Source organism: Amblyomma maculatum, chromosome 10 (genome assembly GCF_055883805.1).
Source record: "Amblyomma maculatum isolate TAMU_Amacu chromosome 10, ASM5588380v1, whole genome shotgun sequence".
NCBI lineage: Eukaryota > Metazoa > Arthropoda > Arachnida > Ixodida > Ixodidae > Amblyomma > Amblyomma maculatum.
In genome coordinates this window covers 22,010,287-22,037,474 of record NC_139353.1, presented here as the reverse complement: position 1 = coordinate 22,037,474, position 27,188 = coordinate 22,010,287, and the positions used below count along the sequence as shown (strand labels likewise).

Here is a 27,188-nt window from a genome sequence, read left to right as displayed (position 1 = left end):
AAACCGAACAGCGACCATCAGAATAGGGGAGAAGAAGTCAGACCCTGTCGAGCTGGGTGATAGGGGCACCCCACAGGGATCGGTCTTGTCGCCCCTGCTCTTCAATCTGGCCCTCCTGCCCCTGCCCGGTCTACTCAAGCAAATCGAAGGCGTGGACCATGCGTTCTACGCCGACGATATTACGGTGTGGACAGCTCGAGCCGGTTCTGATGCCTGGATGGAGGAAGCCTTGCAGAAGGCGGCAACAACCGTGCACGAGTACGCAAAGTCATGCGGACTGAGCTGCGCTCCCCAGAAATCAGAGTTGCTTATTATCCAACCGGGAAAATCCAAGAAAGAGCTGCCGCCGAACGTGATCGTCACCATCGACGGAACGGCTATCAAGCCAACACAGCAGATTAGGATCCTCGGCCTACTACTTCAGGCCGACGGGAAGGCACACGCCGCCGTCACAAAGATCAAAACTACAGCCGAACTCAGTATGATCAGAAGGGTATCTAATAGAAACCGAGGCCTCAAAGAGGACGATGTCATGCGCCTGATACGCGCATTCGTCGTGTCACGGGTTACCTACTCCGCCCCCTATCTCCAGCTGACGAAGGCGAATAGGGACACCCTAAACACGATGCTTCGTAAGGCAACGAAGCAAGCACTGGGCATTCCCATATACTCGTCCACACAAAAACTGCTGGACATGGGCGCCCACAACACGGTGGAGGAGCTCATTGAAGCCCACCTCTCTAATCGGAGAATCCGGCTCAGTCATACGAAACACGGACGAGCCGTCTTACGCAAGATAGGATGGCAGATTGAGCCAGTACCCCTCAAGGAAGCCCTTCCGGAAGACTGGAAGACGGCCATTCAGACCAAACCCCTTCCCCGGAACATGACGCCGGGCAAGGACGACGAGAGGCGCACCGCGCGGGCCAAAGCCATAGCCCGGAAGCTGGAAGAGAACCCCAGGGTCCTCTACGCGGACGCCTCGCTCCGAAAACACAGTGACCGTGCAGCAGTGGTGGTTACGTCAAAAGACAGGCTGATCGTCAGCGCGTCCATAAAGACAACAGACGCCGCAGTTGCAGAAGAAGCGGCCATGGCCCTCGCACTCGCACATCCGAGCGTGGACACCGTGGTCACTGACTCAAAGACAGCCTACAGAAGCTTCCGCAGAGGGGTAATATCCTCCGCGGCCCGAGCCATTCTATCCAAGTGCAAGCCTCCGGGAAGAGCTATAGAGCTCGTGTGGGTCCCGGCTCACTCGCAGGTAGCAGGCAACATTATCGCAGACTACCATGCCCGAGAAATGTCAATCCGGGGCGAGAACGAGCCGGAAGAGCTACCGCATCCGGTTACCAGCTTTCGGGAAATTATAAGTATGTACCGAGAGGAAAGGTGCAGACTGCCAGAACCGCACCCCAAGCTCACCAGGCAACAACAGACGATCCTGCGCCGAGCGCAGGCGGGATCGCTTGCGCATCCCGTATTGATGAGCCGCATGTACCCTGCGGAACACGACATGCTCTGTCCTTTTTGTAAAAAAGAAAAGGGCACCCTGCCGCACGTTTTGGCAGAATGCAAACAACTCAAAACCCCCCTTCCTCCCCTTCCCGCCAACACCCCCAATCCCCAACCCCTTGAGCGATGGGAGACCTTGTTGTCCAGCCCCGCCCTATCGATCCAGCTCGCACTGACAGACAGGGGCCAGGAGCTGCTGGAAACATATGGGTCCCGCAACTAGGGAACCACCCCGTCTGGTGCAAGCATGCACCACCGAATTATTTCGGGCTTAATAAATGTTGATTCCTCCTCCTGCCCGGTAGCGGATCAGTGTAGCGCATGGCGGAAGGAAGGTTAATTTTCCCATCTCTCGTCATGCAACGGATCGAGGATCGCACTGTCAAATAAGGTGCGTGTTCTCGTTGAACGCGTCTGCTTGATTTTACTGCATCTGTAGAACTCGAAAGAATGGGCGCATTTTAAGATGCCGAACTTGCGTGTAGCTGCGCCGCTTCTCCTTTTTAGTCTTACTCCTTTAAGGCAATAAACCTCCTTTGCAGTAAAGACCTTGGAGAAGTGCCGTGTGACTGGGGTATAAGATGCACTACGGGTTTCAGCGACTGTTTGCTAAATAATTCAAACTGTAGCCCGATATCATGGCAGTTTTGTTTTCGGTTCTCACGCCAAGTAAGTTTCCTTTTCGCCGTCTGTCGGCTGCTTAGCGTTTCCGTTGATGGCGCTGCGGTACCCGCTGCCAGCGTTGCAGCAATGGCGAACACCGCCAATGGGCCGGTCCAAGGATCGGGTAGTGAAGAGACAGACTCCAAAATCAGCCGTCTTCCACAATCAGAAGTTACCAGTGAGCAGGATTCATGTGCTGTCACATGGGGATTCACGCTGGACCAACTCTACAAAATGGCTACGGCGTTTTTCAAAGGTAAGCGTGGGTTGATCAAGTGAAGACACCTAATAGAAGAAGACCACTGCGGCCTTTCCGAAACCTTGTTAGACACGTCTTTCTCTTGTTTCACTCGCCGACAAGCGCTGCTGACATTTTATGCAATGTGCGAACCGATCTCACTTTTAGTAATAATCTGCTCCAGCACCCGTCCTGCAATAAAGCCCCCTCCGAGTTGACAGTGCGTCGTCAAAACGAGAGCTCCCAAGTTGCTACTGCAAGTGCACGTCGCATGTAAACGCAGGAAAGAGGAAAGCAGCGGTATAAGCGTCGAAATCTGAGGCACATGAGAGAACGTCCCCTTTCATGTCAACACGCGTGAAACTGGTTGTTGGAATGTCTACAGAAAGGTTAAATGGGTGTAATGGTACCGTACTGCGTGTTAAATGAACTTTGAAACACGTCATTGGACAAACGGATACGAAGACAAATAGCGACCTGTCATGACGCCCCTGTATATCACTCGGTCTCTCTTTAAAATTTTCGTGGGTGACGCTTCATTTGTTTACTTTCGACGTGCGAACTGGGACACGGCTCAGGATGCACGTCTGCGTGTTTGTGTCGACGTGTTCGCTGATGTGTTCGATACGAGTGCTACAGATATGTTACAGTATCGTACCAGTGGTCACTACTTTTTTGCATGCCAATTCTCGCAGAACATGAAGGAAAGGCCTTTCACATCTCCTACGAAGACAAGGTGAACCTCGTCGCCTACACAATGCAAGTTACGCACGGAAAGTACAACGCAGAAAAGGCTCGACCCGTTGGCTACCTCGACGTCGTCGGAAGAGATAGAAGGTTGGTGTTTGCATCGTGAAAAAATTGTATGTTGTAGCTGACAAGTCGTCGTTTGTTATTTTGCAGGCAAGCTTGGATTTCATTAGGAGACACCGACCGCGAGGCGGCCATGAAGAAATTCATAGAGTTGCTCAATCTCAAATGCCCACTTTTTCGACCATTCGTTGAGGCACACAAGGCAGACATGGAAGAGAAGGAGCGGAAAAGGTGAACCTGTCGTCAGTTACATCCTGCTGCGCGATCATGATTTCAGCAAAGAATGCCCTTAACCTTTGTTAAGCCATTCAAAGTCTTGATCACATGTCGCACTTATTCGAAAGGAAAATGTTTAAATGTACATAACACTGACGCATTGTTATCAGGAAAAGTTTACCTGAAAAAGTGTTTAATAAGATCCTCAAAATCAGCAGGGGCTATTGGAAATTGTTGTGGTAGTTCTCTTGTTCTAAGGGGTTTATAAGAGCAGGGGCCAAATTACACTCCAGTCATATCACAAAAGCTGTCACAAATCTTTCACAAACCGATTCTCTAGCCATGGTCCTATTGGTCGATTCTGACCCTGGATGGGCTGATTGACAGTTTCGTTACAGCTTTTGTGATGTGATTTGAGGGTAATTCGCCCCCAGAGCTTGTTGAATGTGTGCTTCGCCATTTCTCGATAAATGGCCTTGCACCTAATTTTTTTTTCTTGCTGTATTAGGAGGTTAGAGGAGGAAGAAAGGAGAAGAGAGGAAGAAGAAGAAAGGGAAAGGCAGAGGCTACAAGAAGAAGTTTGTCGGCAAGAACAGGAGCGGCTCAAACAGCTTGAGCAAAAGTGAGTGCATGCTTTGAAGATGTGTGGCACTACATGCTGCTTCTTATCTGGCATCTGTGGTTGAGTGCACTCCAAAGGTGCGCCTGTTTGCTGCGGGACATTGGCACACTTTAAAGAATCCTTGGTGGTCAAAATTAACCCATAATCCCTGCTCTATAGCTTTTCTCGTGACTCCTGTGCAGCTTCAGGGTATTAAACCGCATGTACAGCCAGTAGCCAAAAGTTAATGGCGTGTGTGTGCTTAAGAACATATTTAAGGTAGTGATGCTTTGTGACCCAGTTGCCCGGAATATGCACCAGCTTATATGAAGCATGGCAGTCCCCTCATATTTGCAGGTTATTTAGATTATTGGCTTGCTTGGCAATATAGTTTTCTTTTTTTCCACACACCTTCAGTGTATGAATTTTTGCTGTGGAATATACCTTTTTCCAAGGAAAGGAAAGCGTAGCAGGGGGCGGCAGAAAGTTAGGTGGGCGGATGAGGTTAAGAATTTCACAGGGGTCAAGTGGATGCAGCTAGCACAGGACCGGGTTAATTGGAGGAATACGGAAGAGGCCTTTGCCCTGCAGTGGGTATAGTAAGGCTGCTGCTGATGATACCTTCTTCAGTTGGCGCGTAACTCCTGAAGAGGCAGGATTGTGAATATGCTCACTGGATTGCACTCCACATTGGTTGCAGCATCAGAGCTCATGGGCTTCATGTGTAGCTATACTATACTATAGCTATACTGTAGCTATACTATAAGAGAATAAAGCTAATAAAATTCATAGTTGGCTCTAGAAGTTAGTTTGGGCCTTGCTGTATCTAAACAAACGGCTGTATGAGAAATATCAAGTACAGTATGTACGTCAATTTGCATACTTATTCTTCAAAACGCATCTTGATCAGTAATTTGGATATTTACAGCTGTGTTCGTGTAGTAAGCAAAAAACACTCCGCATTGCGGTTTTATATATTTAATCGGCGCGAAAACAATAGCTGAAATGTGCGTCTGACTTTCAGATCCGATATCATCGGATGCTTTTAACTAACGGCACCGTCTGTGGAGTACAGGGAGCGACACACTACCGTATTACTTTATATTATGGGGCCTCTTTTTTTCTTTTTTTTTTCCTCGCGCGCGAGAAATTGCTGTTCTTGCATGGTTGCTCTTGAAAACGAAGACAAAGTGTTCTCGGCTTTCGCGCGAGCGCTGCGTGTACGCGCGCTTCATGTGCCATGTTGATTTGATTTCAACAAATATAGTTGTTGCGGAAGACCGGTTCAGTCTGGACGTGTTCTGCGTCCAACTAACGGAGGTTAACAAACTGTAACGCCATCTATGAATTACGATCGTTACTTAGGGCGATACTTTGCTGATCTTTCTCCACGCTCGGTAGTTCTTTTGGCCGCCGCAGGTGGCACGACAGTCTCTAAAGCACTAAATTGCGAGCCAACCTACTTTTCCAATTTTTAACCGTGGCGCCTATCTGGTTGCCGCGACTAGCTGGGTCGCCGCCACCGGTTCCTTTGTTGCTCGCGCGCAGTCGCGTCCGTCCGTGGGCTTCATTGAGCCTGTGCGCCGCGGCGTCTGTTTCGGCTGAACCTACCGTGAAACGTTGGAATCCGGTTGGGAAACTAGCAAGTCGAGCACCCTTGACCGTAGGATTGTGGTTGACTTGCGTCTGGTTTCGCTGGTCCCGCTCCCGGAGCGTACGGAGGCTGCCAACGTTGCGGCTTGTTGCCTCTCCTACAGGTGCGTTTCTCATCACCTGCAGTAGGCATAGCAACCTCACCGCGGGGTTGTCGGCTGCTTGAAATTGCCCAGGACACATCGATTGGTCATGATCCGTCGGGAACCCGTTAACACTGTCTAGCGAATCCTTTTTTTCCCAGGTACTACACACTCCGCGCAGAGGGTGGGCTTTGCCACCATACGTTAGTGCATGTGGTGAAAGCGCCGTTCGCAAGCAGCGAAGCGGGAATGTATATATATATTTTTTTTTTTCCCACTTCGTTGACTGCGTTATTAGTCGAAGGAAAGTAAAGCGTCGAGTTTTACCGCATTGTGCTGATGAGTGCTTGCGGAGGAGGGAGGTGGGGGGGGGGGGGGAGCAGAAGCTGTGCGATGTGCCGTTTGTTTCTACGCGTTCGCGCGCGGCCCGGCATCTGTGCAGCTGTAGGTGTTCCGCGGCCTGAGGTCAGATACAGCATGGGGCAGCACTGGACCCCATCGATCTGGCTGGAATGTCTTGCGCCCGCCGGCGCGCGTTATTGACTTCTAACAGGACTTTCTTGTTGCGGCGTGCTCGTTTTTCTTCGTTTTTTTTTTTTTTTTTTTTTTTTGTCCGCTGTCCACTTGACATATATCCGCTCTTGGAGAGTGGACTCTCGGGACGATACCGTTGTCAGCGCACCGCCGATCGTTCGCTTGAGGGAGCTGGGGAGCATAGTTTATTCGTCCCCATTTTGTGGATTCAAGTTTAATTATTGTAGTCTGGAATAGAGGCCCGCAGACGTCCTGAAATATTATTTCTATGTGGGTTGCGTGCAGTTTCTTCGCGTTAGGGCCTTATGGACGCACTGGCCGAAATTTATGATTTCTCACGCTGCTTTGGGTTGAAAAATTATTGTCAGACTGCTCAATTCTTAGATGCTTTGCTACCAACTAACACCTACTAATTTGTGTATTTGATGTGTTGGCAAAACACTGCATTTAATACTGGTGAGATATCCATCATGGAACTGGTCTGGGTTGCAGATGGCCCACTTGTAGAAATTAATTGCAAACACCTTTTTTTGCATGGCATGCAGTAATTATTAGCAGCATAAGCTGATTATTTCATTCTGGATTTAACTTCATGTTGTGCTGAAGAGCCCCTTAGAGCTTGTGATTCTCTAGGTTAAGCTTGGTTGCTCTTGTCCTTTGAAGACGGCTTATACAGGAGGCCCTCAACCGGCAGACCTACCACCAATTCAAGGCTTATGCTGAACAGCAGTTCCCTGGTAACCCCGAGCAGGTCAGTGACGTGCTCCTTGTATATTCGATGAGGTACCTAGTTTAGCTACTTGCAATGATTAGTAGTGGTCCCACTGTTACATATATTGCTTATCAACTATTATTGCAATCAGAAAACATTTATTGGGGAAGTGTGCTTGTCTGGTCAAAGGTGATTTCAAAGAGAAAAACCGTTCCTTCTGGTTTTGCTTGTACCTTTGCACCATGTGTCGTTTTCAAGAGCTGCTCTACTGTTTGGTTACCACATATATTGAAATTGGTTGCCTGCCTACTTTGTCATGCTGTGCTGTAAAGCCAGAAAAAGAAAAGGGGCCTACAAAAAAAAGAAAGGAGCAATCTTTTGCTGCACATTGAAATCAGTTAACACACGACTGTAACAAGAAAACATTTGGTTAGCACCAGTGATATTGCTTTTCATCGCAAATACAGCTGCCATTTTCGTGGCTCTTTGTGTGGTGCCATGAAAATTGTGTTTGTGCTTCGTGGCTGCAGTTGTAAAATAATAATTGAAACACATTGAAAAAAAATATTGAAACACATTCACATTTTTTATACAGGATCACCTGAGCTATCTATAGCTATGCTGACACTGCATGCATTCAATCGATATGGCTGCTATACTTTGTTTTACCTCATAAAAAGTGAGCTTAGCCTGGTGGCGGGCGACACTTCTCTTTTTACAACAGCATGTTTGGTGTTTTTGCCATCACATTCCTTCATAATACATTGCCTGCCCTTTTGCTACCTGTTCTGGAGCTTTGTATAGATGCACGTGACTGCCGCGATGAGGACACTGACAGTGGGCTATTTGATCACGGACAGATTGCTTTGGTTATTTGAGGTAAAGTGCCGGGTATTGCTGTTCAGGGTTAAGACTGAAATGCTAAGAGGTATGAGGCAGTTGTTCTATGTCCTTTAACCTTTGGTGTTATTGGACTACAAGGTTTACAGCACTGCCACTTGCACCCTTTTATATTTGTACCGCTTAGTTGCTCATACTAATTAGAGTTAGGCATGTGGAAACGGAGTGGCGGATAAAAGCCACTGCGCTGCCTTTGTTTGCAGCAAGGTGTACTGATCCGGCAGCTTCAGGAGCAGCACTACCACCAGTACATGCAACAGGTACTCAGCCAGCAACAGCAACAACAGAAAGCTCAGGGAATGGCCGACGGGGGCGACACGGCTGAAGGGACTCTGCCCGAGACCGAGCAGCCAACGACCAACGGGGACGGAGATGCGGCCGACAAGGGAAGCAAAGAGGACAGCTCGGGTGACGACGAGTCCACGGAAGAGTGCGGACAGGGTGTGTGCAGTGGATGTGTCAGTTGAAAATGAACACACCCTTGTTACACGGAAATTTCCAATGGCTATTGGCTTGGAACAGCAATTGAGTGGTGTTAGATGGCAGCACTGACAGCTGCCTAGCTTTCGGTGCCACTTAGCACAGCTGAGATTGGCGGCTTTATTAAAATGTGTGAACTAGATGAATGTGGATGGAGGCACAATATTAACCATGTTGGCGATGCTTCACGGTGTCATATATTCTTGAGTTGCACAAAAGATTGCTGTCCTGGCTAGTATAGGCCCTAATCTGTGGCTTCGATTGAATTTTTATGAGAATTGAAACATACAAAGTGGCTTCAGAAAACTGGCGCTACAGTTCCGTTGAGTGTTGCATGTATTCTAAGGGTGAGGAACTGAACTAGGTGCGTCTGTGTAGCCATAAGCTTATCCACTCGAGCTTTTGTACTACCGCTGACTTGTGCCTGGTCTCCTGCAGGCATGGCACGATGCTTCTGATAAGCACAGGCTTGGAGATTGCATAGACAGACACCTTATTTTGGACATTATCTGGAGCGGCTGTCAGCTGGTTCTACAGTGGCACGGAATTGGAGAAGTTCTAGTGTTCTTTCTTAGCACAGCATATTGTGCAGCTTGAAGCTGTGCTGGTCATGGCATGCAGTTTATCGTCAGGTCATGAGAGAAAGAAAAGGGGGGGGGGGGATAACTTGGTGATCTTCCTTTAAAAGTTGTATGAAGGCATATCTTGATCTTTACTGGCTTTTGATCAGTTGCAGTTTTTATATTTGGACCCCTAATTTTTTTATTAACCCATCAACATTTAGCACTATGTTTGGATGTTTTCAGATTTGCATGCATTCTCACCCACACATCTTTATAGTCTGTTTGTTGATGAAATTTCATTTTACTATTAGCATTGCGTTATGACATTTACCAGATCAGTGACGTTGCACTGTGCACTTTGTTTTGCCCTGTAAAACATTTTGTGCTTGAAGGTTGATCTTTTTACGGATTAGGTGATATTCCTGCTTGCAGCATTGCCAGCCATTGCCACAGCATCCATGTGGACTCGCAAAGACATAAAGGAGTTCAAGGAAGGTATCCGTAAGGAAGGCAGCAATGGGATCCTGAAGGTGAGTGACTTCACGTCTCTAGTACTTACCGTAGGCATTATTTCTACTAAAGTACTGACAATGAGCACATATGCCACCGAAGGCAAATAAAGCAGTACTGAACACGCCTTTTTTACTTAAAGGTTCGAATTTATGTTTTTCGTAAATCGAACTGCGCAAAGCTATGCTTCACCAGGATGCATGAAAGTGTTGGCTTGAGAAGAGCTGTGTTTGGTAGTAGTGCTTGCTAGCACTTGCTAGAAGTGCTTAATGGTCAGAAGAGAACTCTGTTAAGCCATTGCCTTAGGCATTATTTGTGTAAAATTTAAATTGATCTCATTTTTGCTAAGCACAAACACATTGTTACTGTTGCATTTTGTGTAACATTCTCTGTGCACAGTGTTTATTTGCTTCTTTAATCTTACCTTTTGAGTAGAATGAGTGCCATATTTTTTTGTACCCTCATGTTTTGCTCAAATAAGCCACCCACTGTCACTCGACAGAAGCAGCAAACAAAAAATTGGGGAACACTTAAGCTCTGCCTTTAAGGATACGAATCTGCACCTTTAATGGCTGCCATCTGTGGCTTCTCTTGCGAATCCTTTTTTGCGTGCACTGACTTCTCTCTGACATGCTCTTTGCTATTTACTTAGTCACAAACTTTGTTATCTCACACATACTCATTGGCGTACAGTTGTAAGCTGCTACGCTATGTGGAAGACCACATGACATAGATATAAAGCCCCATTTTAACCAAGCCACTTGTTCTTGCATCCTCACTGGAATAAATGTTGTGCTCTGTGCTTAAGATTTAAAGGCTTATATGGTTTTCACACGTGTTTTGGTTTTCGTACATGTTTTGTTAGCGCTAAAAAATGTCGTCTGAGTCTGTACTTAAGATTGTTGCCATTAATGGGAACATCACAAATGTCACTATGTGAAAGCTGTGAAATTCTAGAACATTATGATCGTTGTCTGTGAGCCATCGTCCAGAGGTGCCGCTTTCATCGGTGCCATTTTATTGATAATTTAGTGCTTTGCCCTAGAAAAAATAGAAGTGTGGGATATTTTGGAGTTCTTGCTGGAGGTAAGATTCGTCCAGTAGCATGTAGGAATGTTATTACACATGCAAAAAGCAAGGGAATGTCCATTAGCTTTGGCCCGGCTATATATTAATTAAACAAAGCGTATGTGACACGTGTGTACCCATTAATTTGAGAGTTACACCTTCTGACTGGGTATTCATTCTTTTTGTTTTCCTAATGATTAATTTTGGTTTTGGAGGTTTTAACGTCCCAAAGCGACTCAGGCTATGAGAGACGCGGTAGTGGAGTTTTCCTAATGAGTTCCTAATCAGTTTCAAATGGGAAGCACTTGTGACTGAGTTCTGATTATAGTATAGTGTTCATTAGGCAGATTAGAGGAGCTAGAACATACCCTCTGCCCCCATGGTCTGGTATAGACGTGAAACATTGCTCACCTCGCATGTCTCGTTTCCCTGCAGGTTGGGCACGGTGAGGTGGTCACTGTGAGAGTGCCGACACATCCCAATGGCAACTGCCTCTTCTGGGAGTTTGCTACAGACAACTACGATCTGGGCTTTGGCATGTACTTCGAGTGGACCACAGAGCCAGGCAACCAGATGTCCGTGCACGTTAGCGAGAGTGAAGAGGAGGATGACGAAGAAGAAGGTGAGAGCATGCTTGGGAGACATGGAACTGCTGTGCAGTAAAACCTCTCTATAGGAAACATGTTAGAAATTCAGAAGGTAGCTTGATATAGCTAAAATTCAATGTAATATAAAGTTTTGTCAAAAACTAGCTCAAGAGGAATGCCGTTTATAGTTCGTAACAATAAGGAAATTCAGGCAATGCTTACTAAATAATTGAGGAGACCGTTTTCGAAGCATTTGTTCAGTTTTGAAGGCACTCGTGATTCTGGAGGCTGAAAAAAAAAAAAAATGAGCACCAGTTATGTTGGCTGGGCAACAGTAGCGAGGCACGAGTTGCAGCCACGAACAGTCACTTGATTGACAAACAGATATGCCTGCTAGGCTCTAGTTAAAGGTAATTGGCAGATAGATTTCTCTTATAACCGCATCATGCTTCAAAATGAATTCTGGAGGACCTTTCATGCCACTAGTGCTTCAGGAATGTTGGACACCAGTGCTTTCGGATCAGTGACCGCAAATGTAGCCAAGGTGGAGTATTGTTAGAACGTGGCATATGTGAGGGAAGCCAGAGCCACAGATGTGTGGTGCAACAGTCATAGCAGGAACACGCAAGCATGCTCAGAGATGCCGAGAAGAGAGGAGGATTTAAAGTAGATGTCATGCACACTACATCATCAGTGCTGCCACATGGGTGCTTGCAAGTGATAGTGAAGTGCACAGCAAGGACTACATAGACTGCACATTTTTATAGAGGCTCCGCGGTATATAATTTTTTTTCAGCCAACTATAAGCACACGTATGGTTGGTTAGCACTGCTGAGGCCTGTAAAAAAAAAAGAAGGTATAGGAGAAATCAGCATTTGCAAACAAATTTTGCTCTGCTTATAATTTTCAGTAAAGTAGTGCTGTGTGCAAATTCGAACAAAAAAAAAAAAAAAATTTCACCTCACTCGCCCGATTAGCTCGACACTTTCCCGCAGTTTTCACAAGCTTATGTGTCCAGCCAGGCCTACTTGTGGAGAATAGATGGTGCAATGTGGCATATCTGCAACTGTTATTATTTGTGCACAGCTATTCAGCAAGTCTGTAATGTGCAACGAAATGAATTGAAAAAATCAAGTGCCCAATACTGACTGCGGTGTCTCCATTCTCTACCACACACAGAGGACCGGTCAGCCGAGGGCGGTGACGTGGAGAAAGGCTCGCACGGTGAATCTCGTGGCTTGGGAAACCAGTCTTCAATGAGCATGGTAATCCCGGTCTTCCGTCGGGACTGCCATGAGGAGGTGTATGCGGGTAGCCACCTGTACCCTGGCCAGGGTGTCTACCTCCTCAAGTTCGACAACTCCTACTCCCTGTGGCGCTCAAAGACCCTCTACTACCGGGTCTACTACACCCGATGAGCACACCCCGCCGTGCTACTTGAACCCCCACCCCTTCCTCTGAAGACAGTAGCCACTGCTGAGCCCTGATGCAAAGCATAGCCTTGGGCGGTGCAAACTGAAGTGTTCTACTGAACTTTTTCAGCCGCTTTGTTATTATTATTATTATTATTGCTTTTTTCACACTTAACCGGTCCCCGGGAAAGAAGAACGGCTCAGGCAGAACGGAGCGGTTTCCCTGTCCCCCTGTGTCAACAAGCTAAAAGCTGTCTGGAAAAGGTGGCTAAGGTATTCTTGGCTCAGAAACACTTCGGCATGGTCTGCAGCTCATGATAGTTGGTGCCTTTTTGGTTTTTGACATGCTGAGAGAGAAGTGAAGTGGAACTTGTCTCGTACCGCATCAAATAAAAGATGTCTGAGCAAGATGATGAAATAGGCAGACTTGGTAGAAGAACAGTCTAAGTGAGGAGCTTCAAGAGAGTGTGGCCGTACCCTCTACTGCCTGTCGATTGGAACACAGGTGCATTAATGGCGGCGTGGATGTAGTGCTGTGTGCAAGCAGCATAACAAATCTACGAAAACTGAGCCAGCAGGCATAGTTTAATGAATCACAACATGCATATTGTGTGAAAAGCGAGCATTGTTTGGTGCAAAATAAGTAGCTGCTGACGACTACTGCCTTACCGCCCGCCATGCTCAGAATAGCCAGCAGCATAGTGGCAGCACACTTTGTGGCTGATAAGCCAATGTCTTTACGTGCAAGAAAAAGCTCTATCCTTGATGCTAAGGGTCATAAGAATGTTTTTAGGTGTCTGTAGCACGAGCTTCAAATTGTGTTTCTTCTGTCTGCTGCTCCCCCACCAAGTCTGCTTTTCTTTTCTTTTTTCATGTATATCACAGTGCTGTTCATACATTGCATCCGAACGAACACAGATATGCATGTACGAAAGCTCTGGGTTGAAAGTTATCAGGCTTGCTTCTGAGGCCCCATTGGAGTGGGGCATTGCGTGTTGTGTCAACGGCTTAACCCCCCACCCCCCTGCAAGGTGTACAACTTGGTATTAAGTGCGTGGACGTGCAGTGTGCTTTTCTGCACCCATCGCCGCAGATTTACATGACTTCCCGCATATTTTCACTTGCAGCCCATTCAAGTCTGCAACTGGCGTCTGACTTAGACAGGGTTCAGAGTAGTGTTGGCACGGGTTGTAGTGCATTATTGGTACATGTGAACATTTGGAAGCACTGTGCTTTGATGTAGCAAATGAAAATGCACACGTGAGATGGATTTCTGCGCACGGAAGCATGTCCAGAAAATGCGACAGTTCTTGCAGTGCCATGCTTTGACCATTCACGACGACAGAGGGAAGCACGAGCTTAGAGACGCCATCCTTGGCACGTTACATTGAAACAGAGGTATACATAAAGACAAAAAAAAAAATGCTGGTTCTGCATTCTCTGTACCTGGTTTTTGCTCTTGGCTGAGCAAAATGTGAATGCCTAGAGACTGAACATCCGCATACTGTAGGCACTCGAATTGGGACTGGATGTGTCTCATTTCTACGGCATCATTGTCGTCGTGACTTGCGTACAAAGTCGGTCTAATTTTTGGCAGAATGATTTGTGCTAATAAGGTTTACATTCTTGCTCAGATTCATATGAGTGCGAACGTTGTATGCCCAGTGGTCGAGCAAGTGGCGTATAGTGTATGCATCGCTTTGTTATAGAGGCTCTATTCTGATCACCAGCTGGAGGTTGTTGGCAGGTGCTGAAATATGCAGCATACTCTCGTGCTCAGTATGACCTGCAACACGCATCACATGGTAGGAGCTCACATTATGGGTATGCCTTTATCTCTGCAGTATGCTTGCATGTGCGGTGTCATGTCCCACAGGGCACTTATTTTCTGTCAAGAGTAAACCAGATAAAAGTCACAGTTGGAGTGTTGCAAGTCATACTGAGCACAGATGTAAACGGAGCACAGCTCGAAGGTCTCTGGTGCGTGGCCTCGTAGAATTGAAGAGCCACTCACATTCTCGCATGGGTACATGCACTTTGGGAGAAGCTGCGTAACAACACTGCATTCCACTTACTTTTTTGACATCTACAAGCTTGAGAAAGCTAGCTGTTTGTCACAGTAGTAACTGCAGCACCGGAGATGGTTATCTGGGCGGCAATTACTACTGCTCATATAAAGTTTTCTGTGATACAGTTCTAATAAATCTTTGCAATGTCATCAGAAAGAAAAAGGAGTTTAGAACGTGCTCATGGTGTACACACGGTCTCTTCATTTCTGTCGTGCTGTGAACTGTAGCCCAATTGCTTTTTTTTTTAATGCAGTGCAAGCAGCAGACAACATATGCTTTTTGGGGTTATACCCTTAGAGTCTGGCTAGCAGCACAAACAATACTCGCCATCGTGGTGCAGGTGTCTGCCGTGCGAGATTCAACTGGTTTTTCGGTGAAAACTTCTTTCTTACCCTGTTCTGTGAATTTAGCTTGCTTTGCTGGAGTCCCATTAACGCAAGCCTGTAGAGTTTGTAAAATGCAACTTTCACATGCAGTGGAATATGAAAACATTTGCTTAAATTCTTCAGTACGAAGGTACCGGCAATTTTTCGGAATGAAAAAAAACCCTCGTCTCCACCACTGAGCATACCAGGCATAGCTTATTTCATCCTTGCTGTCCTATATGCCAAATATATTGTAAAATATAAGCAAGATGTGAATAAATTACAAAATGAGTGGATATGCTTGTGTGGTTTATGCGTGTGCGTGCCTTAAGGGTAATCGGTTAGGCCACAGCTGAGATGATGCTGGACGTTTTGAGAAATATGCTTGTCATTGGAACAAGGAAAATGAACAAACTGGCATTCTCCCACTGTGGTGGCTGTACCAAAAATAAATAGCTTTATTGAGTGGCTTTTGCAGTACTCTTCTTCTTGTCCTTCTTCTTTAGTCCATCAATGTTCCCTTTGAGGAGGTTGGCATATGCCTGCATGGGAAAGCCTGCCTTGAAAAATTTATTTTTTGAAGTACACCAGTTGCTGCAGGGAACTTGCTCACATAAACTGGTGCACGCCATACACAAGTTCTTATAAACTACTTTAGCAATAAAAATGATTACGCAACACGTGACAAGTTGAGCTAAATAGTTAAGGAAGGCAAACTCGAGGAATCTGGAACTGGCACCTGCTCAAGAATGAAGTGACAAATGCTCAAATGAGGCTTTCCAACTAATGGTATTGTATGTCTTAGTCAACTGTCTTGCACTTGGTATGCCCAGGCTAGCAAGTAAAGTTTTTTTTAAAGCAAAGCTAGACAACAGGTCTGTGCCCACTGTTTGGAGAGCCTTCCTTAAGGTGAATTTGCCAGTTCCACAGCAGCACCTGACTGTGCCTATGAGCACTGACAATACTGTGTATGTAGTTAGTGTCCAGAAATAGTCGAAAGCTCATGTTCCTCCATACTACATAGCAGCACGCAGCAAGAGGATGACGATGGCAAGTATACAAGTGCTCACCAGTTGGAACCTGTTGACGTCCTTGGCATTGATCTGAAATAGACGAAAAGCTTCTGTCAAAAAGCTTGCACACTGTCTAGCCACTGCCTGTGTTGCTACTTGCTGGGGGCCTTACCACAGTGCTAATCTTGTTGTTTCCAGCATGCGCTCTAAGTAGACACTTGTATTCTGCCGGTGGCTGGATGGGATTCGCCGCAAGCTTCTCTGGCCTTGGCTTTGGCTTGGTTTTGCCGTCATCTGTATACAGTGAGAGTTTTACACACATGGGTATAAAAATGGTGAACGAAAATGCTTGAGTAACATAGTTACTTCTAACAGCTATAGGCTGTGCATCTATAGCTTAGCTTGGTCACAAGCCATTGCTTGTCACAACAGCATAAAAATTTACAGAGGGCGTTTAACACCCCTGTCACACGGACAGTTTCGATCCTCATTGAACTCGATCTGCATTCAACTCGATGCAGAGCGAGGTTGTCACACGGCAACTTTCAAGTGCAATTGAGCTCGAGCCTGTTTCAAGCTGCTTCCTCAAGCGCTCTCAAGATTTCAAGCACACTCGAAAGCGGTCATCAATGCCCTCGTCATCACTGAACTCTAAAGCGTACATGAGGAAAATTTATCAATGCTCATTGAAAACGCCCATGTAGCACGAGACGCTTCAATCCTTCTTGAAAACCTCAATGCAGATCGATTTCAATGAGGATCGAAAGTGACCCTGTGACAGAGGTATAAGGTTACTTACAGGCTGTAAAAATGAAAGCATTAATGCCTCATCATAAGTTTTGTTGCGAGGCCAGACACAAAAATAAAGCCCCAATTTAACCCGTCCGTAAGTGTGCCTGCATGGCCTAGGGACAACGTGTCGGACTCGGTATGCAAGGGTATCCAAACCTGGCCCTCCTGACTGAGCTTATGCTGGTGGGAAGGGTCAAGGAGGCAGCGGAGGCCAACGATATCCTTGAATGGGAAAACCGACCGAAGCTCCAAATCAATGTCTTTCCCACCCCCAATTGCCTAACTCTACTTTTACGAAATAAATGTTTTTACTATTACTGCTACTTCTTGCCATAAGGCTTACCAGAGTTGGCAGTTGTCGCAAATTTGGCAATGTCTCGTGACGCGTTAAAAACGTCATGAAATTGAAATACTGGTATCACAAAACGTTCATTGAGAGTGCCTGACAGCCTCCGATGAGTGTCCAAAATTTGCAAAAAAATTGCCGACCAAAGCACACGAGCACGCAGTGATTACCTACCAATGCAATAACATCAACCAGACGCGTAAGAAGCATGCAAACGAGTTCTAAAGGCAGGTTTGTAATAATCGCTACGAAGGTACCAAGACAGAAAAAGAGTGGCGAACGCAGTCGTACACATCAAGCGCGATGAACTAGTAACAGATTTCAGAGAACTCGTGCATGATTAGTGAAGTATCAGCTGTGGATTCCTACACTTCTGTAAAACTCGTATAGATTGAAAAAAAAAATAATAAACGCAGAAACAAACACAGAGTGCTGAAAGAAGGATACTAGAGAATGCTGAACTTCCATTCCAACATAAGGTGGGGTAAGGAAAAACAATTAGCCATCAATTAACTTACATCTTTTCATGGTGATGTAGACAGATCCAGAAGTCCGGTACTTTTGGAACAACTTTGTGAGTTCACTGAGAAACTGCACACAGAAAAAAATAAAATAGAATATTAGTAACGGAGTGAAAGGAACAACTAGACGGACAGCGGAGGTGCAAATACTGATACTTGTGACCATACTTTGCCAACAAACTTTACAGTTTAGTTTAACACAAATGCGTGATTTCAGGGCTCTTCACCGTGTTTTCAGATCGCAACAAAGGTATTTACCGATTCATTTTCGAGCAAAACCATTCCGCCACAAGTGCAAGACACGCACGGGCCCACGCATGAACCGAAAAAGAAAGCGACTTGTCATGGCTTATCATGTGAATACAAGGTTTGTTCTTCTACCATGGATAATATACAATTTATTAAGACTACAAGCCAATTTTTTAAAGCAACATAACTTTATTAGTTATTGTATTAAAAGTTAATCAGGTTATAGTTGTGGTGTTTATGATTGGCTGCGAATTTTAGTTCGTTCTTGCGGCTTGCATCGATCACAGCCACAGCATTTGCCACAGCCGCCAAAGTTGCACCTTGGAGTTTGTATCAAGCGCGTGTGTTTTGACTCGTAGCAAAACACTCGAGTTATGGGCGAAGTAAAGGTTGCTGCTCCAGAGTTGTCAGAAGAGGAAGCGAGCCTTTACGACCGACAAATACGTCTGTGGGGATTAGAATCCCAGAAGCGGTAAGTAACTGCTTGAACTCGTGCCCTGTCACCGGCTGCCGGCTTCCATAGATTCAGTGTGGTTGTGACGTGTGTGTTTTTAAGGGAAAGATCGAATACCGTGGTGTACTAACTGTGCTTTCGATGACAGGTTGCGAGCTGTGAGGGTCCTTCTGGCCGGCTTGAACGGCCTGGGAGCGGAGGTGGCGAAAAACCTTGTCTTGGCAGGCATCAAGTCCATAACGCTGCTGGATCACAAAAATGTTCGTGAGTTTGTAGCTGCTTTCGTGCACTGAATTTAGATCTGCTCTTCGAATAAAGTTGCACTCGACTTACTTTTTCAGGTCACGGCTGAAGACTTCTCGTCTCAATTTATGATTGCCAGAAGCGATGTTGGCAAAAACGTAAGCGCTAACCCCTTTGTGTTCTGCTTGGAGATGAAAGACGCGCGTTCTGTGCACGCACCTCATACACTGCACGCTGTCGCGGTCATAGAAGCGCTTGCGCTTCTCAATAAGAAGTGTTAAGTGCATCGAAATTCATATTCTGGAACATGACTGTTTTTCACCCTCCGTTTACTTGTGGCTTGTTTATTGGAAATCCTAATGACAGCATGGCTACCTTGTCACCTTGCCTGTTTTTGATTAGCCTTGCTGCACATTTTTGCACTGTTACAGAGGGCGCACAGTTCTAAGGCGTACACGAAGAACCTGAATCCTATGGTGGAAGTGGAGGCCGATGATGATGAACTGCTAAACAAGGATGCAGAGTACTTTCGCAAGTTTGACATAGTATGTTGCACTGCAAGCCTTTCTACAGAAGCTCTCACCAAGGTCAACAACCAGTGCCGAAGCCTTGGCGTCAAGTTCTATTGCGGTCATGTGTGGGGTCTATTTGGCTATTTCTTCAGTGATCTCATTCAGCATTCTTATGCGCAGTAAGTTGTGCTTTTTGGTAGCTTTTGATATGCATTGGCCTGAATGACTCGATTACTGTTTGCAGATATCACTGTTCATATATTTTGAATGACTGAATCATAAACAATGCTGCAAGGTTACAAAGCTGAACGTGAGCTTGACACATTGAGCATTGTTAGAGAAAAATGATGGGATTTTACAGAATAATTACTCCATTATTGTTGCTCCCAAATATTTGTGCATTGTGATCCAGAATTAGTGGAAATCTTTAACACATTTGAGCATGCTACAGAAGGACACACAGTGCAGCTGTGACAGGATAAAGGGAGTAAACATATGCAGCACTGACTCAACAGTGGGCCTTTATTGCTGTCACACAATAGATAGGTGAAAACGAATTCAACGAACATGGGTCAGAGCTTCAAAGATTGACACTGTAGGAGAAAGACTCAAGATTAAAGACAGATTGTGAAAAAAATTGTAGAAAACCTGCCAATTTGTCATTTAAGCTGCTAAAATAGTAGTATATTTCTTTTCATCTCAGTGCAACTGAAGGTAAGTGCATGTTAAAAAATCCCTGATGATTGAAATTATCCATCCTCCTCACAGTGCCCCTCATAACCAAAGTCAATTTAGAATTTGAAACCCCATGAATCAGACCAAACCAGGAACCTAAGATTTGCTGATGTGCATTTCTCCCAAATCAGAAATGTTTTAAGTGATTTCCGTGTACACTGATCATTATAGACTGAAATAAGTACAGTGTGCTGGCCCGGCTAAAGGCAAGGATGCAGCAGACGGCTGATTCTCAGTACAGGTTTATTACAGAAGGTGAAGTATATGCAGAGACCTGAATAGTTTTCTTTGCACCTGTGGAAATGTGTTTGCATTCTACTGGTTTACTTGCTCTCCTCAGTTTTTCATAGGAATTTTGTTTCGTGGTCTCCGTTGAGTGCTTTATTACATTGTATTATTATGCTTCATTTGGCAGCGAAGGGAAACTGATTTATCTTGTGCGACTGACCATAGAAAAAGCAGGTTCAACTGTTTGTTTGGATTGGTGTAATAATGTAGTGAAAGAAGGCAGCACTGATGATACGGTGTTAAATTGATGTAGGTCTGAATCAGGCAAAAAAAAGGCAAAATGCCAACTAGCAAAAATGTATTTTTGTATTTATGCCGCTTATGCCATAGCAGTAAGAACTATTGTAGTTTCTTTTATTACTAACAAGACCACTGGCAAGAAATGCATTATGCTCCCAAGAACACACTGCTATTTTCTCTGTGCTTTTTTTCAATCATTGACACATTTCATGAGCATTTATATTTTTGATGCATTACCACTCTATGCCTCACTAGTGAAAGGAGCATCCTGTATGGGAATGAAGCCTTAAAGCAATAATGAACTAAAATGAATCATTTTACAGTGATGAAAAGACTTGGATAAACTGGAGTTGTGTTAATGTGCTCCTCTTTACTTTGCAAGAAAAGTTGTAAGAATGTATAAGTGGCTTCTAGTTCTAACCTGATTTTTCTTGTGCTTGAACACACCTTAATCATAAAGCAGTGCCTAATATTAGCCTGCTGCAGTGGGGTGGAGTCAATGAAGTGTTTTAGCTCATGTCTGGATATTGAAGAACGGTATTTTCGTTTTTTGCTGCTCTGTGTCAGAGAGCTGCCGACCCTTCCTGGTGCCAAAGGCAGCAAAGCAGGACCAAGCCTCGCCAAGAGACCTAAGTTGGATGACCACACAAGTGCAGTGGTTCAGAAAGTAAGGGCCTATTTTTGTGCTTCTCAAGCCTTTCAAGCTTCTCTCAAGCTTCTCAAGGGCTTTCTCAAGCCAAAGTCCTTATGTATTGGCAATTTCGACTGAGCGATCAGAGCTGGGTGCCTGAACCGACCTAAAGCGCTACAGAATGAACCGCCTCGGTCGACCAGCGGAACGTGTAGAGCGTGTGGCGGAAGTAATGCTGGGCCGGTTTCGAACGTTGAAAGTCGCATCCCAGTGCCAAAAACAGCACATCATCTTCTCCATACTTTGATCTCCTTGTACTTTTACTGTCTGTAGCTTTCTTGTCCTAAGGCTCATGCAGGAAAGTTTCCGAGGAGTGTTTGTGACCGTTCTACAATGCTCACTTTGGTTCCTGTACCTAGGTCCTCTCTCGGCGAACGGTTTCCTGCTAACTGACCTTAGAGGTTTAGGAGGAGGGCACCTTGTTGGGCAAGAGCAGGGCATCTGCTGCAATTTGTTGTCTTTGTTACAGATGATGTCTGGTGTGCCACTATCGAGAGCGCTCCAAGTAAAGGCTGGCAAAGCAGGCACTGGCCTGGACAGAAAGACATCGCCCCTCTTCTTTATGGTTCATGGTGAGGCATGCGCGAAATACCCTATGCAAAGCTTACCAGCATCTGTGCTTTATAATACGTTTTCGCCTTTATGTTTTGGAGGATTGCATCCTCGAGGTGTACGTAGCTGAAACTGAGTTGTCGTAGGCCTTGATGTCTCATTCTAGTGTTTCAACTTCGGAGTTGCTCTCGTCTTTCACATGCCGTTTTTTCCTGATCCATTTTTTTTCCCCCACAGTGCTGCTGCGCTTTTTTGATAAGCACCAAATTGACGCTTGTGAGTCTGACAGGGAGGAGCTGCTGAAGCTGAGAGACCAGGTCACGTCGGACCTGGCTATTGATAAGGAACGCTTGCCTGACCGCCTCTTTGAGTAAGTCCACTTCTTGTTCACAACTGACCCAATTGCACAAGTTCAGTACTTCATGGCACGTGATGCTCATCACAGTGCCTGTCTCAAAGAGGCAGTGCAGTACAGTACAGTTGAAGCCTCCTTCAATCGGAAAGTTTGGACAACTAGCTGCTGACAAGTGGTAGCCTGCACTGTTGAGTTTGATGACCAGTTACTTCACTGTTACGCATTTATAAGTGGACTGTCAGCTACAGGAATCTTGCACATGCCATTGCAGTCAGTACCACGTAGGTTGGCCTTAGCTTAGAAAACTTCTAGCTTAGAAAACTGGTTTATCTGTCGTGAAGCAGCTGTACTGGAGAGGTCATAAAGTTTGCAGCATCAGTCATCTCTTCTAAAGTTTTTCAAGAATGATTGCGCATTTCTGCACATGGTAGTGATTATGTTAAGCTTTTCGTACAGGGACATTAATTCAATGGCTTGGTTGTTAACAAATGAACAGTGACTTTGTAACAGTCTGGTCATTTTAGGCATGGGTTAAAAGATATTCCGCTAGGCTGCTAATATACATGATCATATTATTTATGTAACCATGGCCAAGTTTAGATCATAGGTGACAAAATTTCTTTTAAGTAGAAAAATTGCACTGCTACATTCTTCGGTGAAATCGCAAAACATAATTGTACTACATTATATTGCTGAGTATAGGTAGCCACGCTAGGTAATGTTCAACAGCTTTGGAAGGAACAGCAGTTTACCATAGTAGCACTGGAAGTGGCGGGCGAATATGTCTACTTAAGACAGCTAGTAACCGCAGATTCAGTTCATGAAAGAGAAATGACTAGGAGAATAAGATTGGGATGGAGTACATTTGGCAAGTTTTTGCAGATTATGACTAGCGGCTTATCGGTATCATTCAAGAGGAAAGTATACAACAGTTGCATCTTACCTGTACTCACCTATGGGGCTGAAACGTGGAGGCTAACCAAGAGGGTTCTACTTAAGTTGAGGACAACGCAGAGGGCTATGGAACGAAAAATGGTAGGTGTAACGTTAAGAGGTAGGAAGCGCTCAGAGGGGGTCAGAGAAATAACATAAGTTAGACATTTTAGTGGAAATCAAGCAGGAATGGGCAGGCCATGTAGTGCGAAGAGAGGATAACCGATGGTCGTTTAGGGTAACAAATTAGATTCCAAGGGAAGGAAAGTGTAGCAGGGGCGGCAGAAAGTTAGGTGGGCAGACGAGGTTAAGAAGTTCGCAGGGTTCAAGTGGATGCAGCTAGCACAGGACCGGGCCAATTGGAGGAAAATGGGAGAGGCCTTTGCCCTGCAGTGGGTATAGTCTGGCTGATGATGATGACCTTGCCCTGCAGTGGGTATAGTCTGGCTGATGATGATGACCTAGCTATCCCACATTCCTCGGGGGTTGCGCGAAAAAAAAATGTCTTGGTATTTGTGGGAATGTAAGGAAGCAGAAAGAAAACAAAACAAAGCCTGGAGGTATTTTCGCAGATATCCAGCAAAAAAGCCTCACAAACTTGAAGCAGCTAAAGCTCGATATGTCCGTTGAAAAGCTGAGAGAACTTCCTGGCAAGCTTATAGTATTTCATTTAATAAACAGTTAAAAAAATACAGATGGTTTAACTCAGTTAATCATGGAATATCATGCAGCAGTAGGTCGTTTTGACAGGGTTGTGTTTGCTCTGTCTAAATTATTGAACATTATTTTGCTGTGTTAATTAGGTGGCCATGTTTCCAGACCACACATTACATGTGTGCTGTAGCACTAAACGTTCCAAAAGCACTGCAGAATCTGCAGGGGAGAAATGCAAAAACCGGAGCATTACTGTTGCACACGGTTTATTGTGCGGCCCTTGTTGAGCACAACCACCGTTCCGTTGAACGCATCGAAATTCACCGGTGTTCTAGAATTTGTTTACAGGAAAGGCGCAGTATCTGTCACACTTGTTTCTGTAGACACCTGGAGTCCCTCGGAAAGGTCAAAGGTCAAAGCGGCTTCAGACATGGTTATTGTGAGAATGCAGGTAGTTGAGCTGCAGCACTAAAGCATCGAAAAAGTGTAGGAGCAAGTTCATAAACTCGAGGGCACCTTCTCCCCTTTCACAATTCCATTTTTCTAATGGGCTATGGCATACAAACGAGCATAGAAGAGCAGGCATATATTTTAGGTTGAACATCTTTCCATAATTTCAAGCCCTTTGCATTATACAGAATCTTTTATGAAGTACAAAGACGTAGCCAAAAAACGAAAACTTCCAACAAGTGGGAACACAAATGAACTAGTATATATTGCTTTATTTACAGACCAAGAAATAAACGGGGTTCTATCTGCCAGTAAAAAGACAGCACCTGGGCCGGACGAAATATATTCTGAATGCTCGCTCATCTTTTCACACCTTCCAGAGAAGCACTTCCGAAGTGTTTCAATAAAACATGGTTATTCGGAACTATCCCCGAGGCCCGGAAGAAAGCTATTATTGTACCGTTCCTGAAACCAGGGAAACCACAAACCTCCCCTGGTAGTTATAGACCCATAGCTCTCACAAGCTGTTTTGCAAAATCATTTGAAAATGTTTTAAATATCAGACTGACCTTTGTCCTTCAGTCCCGGCAACTTCTAGACATTCACCTATGTGGTTTCCACAACTAACCATTTAGTCCACTTGGAAAACACTGTCCGTGAAGCATTTATACATAAAAAGTTTATACGTATACATAACAAAGGGAGGGGGAAGAGGGCAATGTGCGCTTTTTAATGATGCAGAGATTCAGAAAAAGAAATTACTTTGCGAATTTCATTTTACCAATGTATTGAGGTTTGGCTGTATAGCTATCCTCATTGGTACTTGGGGATTGATTTATGCCTGTGCGAAATGTGCACTCCTTTTTGCCATGAAAAAGAGTATTGAATATTTGCAAAGCTCAAAAACTCCCGCTTCAAGTTGCCAGCAGCAGTGTGGGCAGCTTTCAGTAGTGCTTATAGTGCTTGCAAGCTTTCGAGAACATTAATAAGGTACTTTTTGCCGTGGAAGTTATTGGCGGGTGATCTTCTGGTGCTTACAAGTGGCTGTATCTCTGCTGTCTTATTTTTGCATTTCAGCACTATTGCAAAGGAAATGTGCGCCACTTGTGCTGTGGTCGGGGGTGTCCTGGCTCAAGACATCATCAAGGTTGGTTTCGTGGTTACTTTGCACATCTACACCATTATCGTCAAGCTGCAGAGATGTTCAGTTTGATAACAAGCGAACTTCACAAATTGCAGCTTTTTAAATTTCCAATACTGTTGGCTGGTAAAGGTAGTTACAGGGTGGGGGTAGAAAATGCAGTTTTTATGTAACAAAAAAGGAGTGTTTGTAGCAGAGAGAACGATGCAGCAAATGATAATAAAAACATGAATAAAAGTTAAAGCATGTACAATGTAAATACAATACAGGTTTTTGTTAATTAAATTTTCTAAGGAAGATAACATATCTCACTCTGGAATAATTCTTTTAAGGGGGCTAGTTCATAATAATAAAGGAGTGCACTAACTTCACAAAATCGACAAACAGGTTAAAAAAATACACGACACGAGACAAAAAGCGCAGAGTGTCTGCGATTTGTGTCTGCTTTGTGTCTAAGTTTCTGTCTTTGTGTTTTGTGTCGTGTATTTTTTTGATCCTGTATGTCGGTTTTGTCAAGCTAGCACACTCCTTTTTACTGACTCTGGACATGGGCAATGAATTCTACTCAGCTATAGTTAGAGGAAAAAATTAGTTTGTATATGCATTAATGTAGGACCAGTGTAATGTTTTCATTTTCAGTGTAATTATTGTTGGACACAGCAAAGAGGCTGAGAAGAAATTTTAAACACACCGAGACAAAATTTTGCATACCTTCAAGCTTTTACCAAACTGTGTTTATGCATATGGTGTGCAGTGAAGCTGTGCTGTTCATAAGCTTGAATGTCTTTTTATGTTTTTTTTTTTTAGGTGGCATCATGCAAGGACACTCCTTTGAAAAATTTTTTTCTATTTGATGGTATTGAATGCTGCGGATTGCAGGAAAACATTGGTCGATGACTTCCTGCCGATTCATGCCTCATCAGCTTTGCTCCTGACCATCATCACACCCATGTAACTAAATGATGAAGCGGGAAGGTGCGCAAAAGTGGATTTCGTGTCAATACACGATGACCACCATTTCGTAAATCTATCATTCCCCTTTGTCCCAAGTTGCATTTTTATGTAAGCCAAGTATTCACAATTTAATGTTTATGGAAAGTTTGTACTATGGAGCATTTTTATTTCAACAGGTAAGCATACATTGAAGTTGAAGTATGGTAGAAAAACATTTTTTGTTATAAATTTGAATTTAGTATACAAATGCTATGTGAAAATGAAAATGTACCTTTTCTTTACACGGGCATTTATCTGTGTTAAATTATAATAATTCTTTAACATATTTATGCTTGCCCACCCTTGGGTGGACAGTTCATTGTTTATATAATGATTGCCAATAGTTGTTTCGAAAAAACAAAAACAGCTGTTTTAAGCTGTCTCAATGCATACTGCTGTTGTTTACCTTGTTTGATGATTGGAATTTGAATAAAGTCCTCTTATGTGCGACCTTAGCTGACAGGCGTGGGCAGTATAGTATTGTGTTGTATTGCCTGTGGTTATACAAAACTTTATTAAGGCAGTCATTACTAAAGGGAAGCATTAAGCAGTCAATAAGATAGTTTTTGCTTTCAGCACAGAAGACATGGGGGCACTTGGGTGTTTTTGAGTCTAACCTTCTAGGGTCCTGAAGCGGACTCATTGTTGATCACGTCTGTGAAGCTGGCGCAGTCCTCGATTGAAAGCGTGCTGTGCTGTTCAAATCTAGTGCCCCACGAGAGTGCAAGAGAGAACACTGAAGAGAGAAGCCTTTCCCACACAATACCCCCACCATGTAAATTTGTCCGCTTCCCCCTTTGAGCACCATCGCACTGGTTCAGCATTTAGAGTGCTCTGCCAGGGATTTCTCCAGTATGGAGGGGAAGGTCTAGGATTCTAGGGGATGGAGGAAGGGAACCCTGGAGGAGGAGACATCATCTTTGGTCAGTGGAGAAAAAGAAATCGTTAAGAATTAACAATGCACCCCTTTAAAAAAAAGCAAGGGGTGCATAATTGAGTGAGATACATATTTATTGTCGTATAAGGTGTGTAAATACGTCTATG

At 44.7% G+C, this 27,188-nt stretch overlaps 3 protein-coding genes across 3 annotated transcripts; 2 read left to right on the top strand and 1 right to left on the bottom strand.

Annotated features, from left to right (window-relative positions):
- Positions 1 to 2,239: 2,239 nt before the first annotated feature.
- Positions 2,240 to 15,276, top strand: LOC146175821 (Golgi resident protein GCP60). Its single transcript, XM_084582171.1, has 9 exons — positions 2,240 to 2,434; positions 3,112 to 3,253; positions 3,320 to 3,460; positions 3,954 to 4,067; positions 6,980 to 7,067; positions 8,132 to 8,369; positions 9,404 to 9,501; positions 10,985 to 11,171; positions 12,316 to 15,276. The coding sequence occupies exons 1-9, from the start codon at positions 2,266 to 2,268 to the stop codon at positions 12,552 to 12,554; spliced, it is 1,416 nt and encodes a 471-aa protein (XP_084438297.1). The 5' UTR covers positions 2,240 to 2,265; the 3' UTR covers positions 12,555 to 15,276.
- A 137-nt stretch (positions 15,277 to 15,413) lies between these two features.
- On the bottom strand, positions 15,414 to 18,052 carry Srp14 (signal recognition particle 14). Its single transcript, XM_084582173.1, has 5 exons — positions 17,913 to 18,052; positions 17,652 to 17,724; positions 16,168 to 16,289; positions 16,053 to 16,085; positions 15,414 to 15,524 (listed from the first exon to the last, which is right to left on the bottom strand). Exons 1-5 carry the CDS (start codon positions 17,934 to 17,936, stop codon positions 15,441 to 15,443), a joined length of 336 nt encoding a protein of 111 aa, XP_084438299.1. The 5' UTR covers positions 17,937 to 18,052; the 3' UTR covers positions 15,414 to 15,440.
- A 131-nt stretch (positions 18,053 to 18,183) lies between these two features.
- On the top strand, positions 18,184 to 26,607 carry Aos1 (SUMO1 activating enzyme subunit 1). Its single transcript, XM_084582172.1, has 9 exons — positions 18,184 to 18,375; positions 18,506 to 18,617; positions 18,699 to 18,758; positions 19,032 to 19,291; positions 20,943 to 21,042; positions 21,536 to 21,638; positions 21,856 to 21,988; positions 25,088 to 25,157; positions 25,959 to 26,607. Exons 1-9 carry the CDS (start codon positions 18,278 to 18,280, stop codon positions 26,046 to 26,048), a joined length of 1,026 nt encoding a protein of 341 aa, XP_084438298.1. The 5' UTR covers positions 18,184 to 18,277; the 3' UTR covers positions 26,049 to 26,607.
- Positions 26,608 to 27,188: the final 581 nt, after the last annotated feature.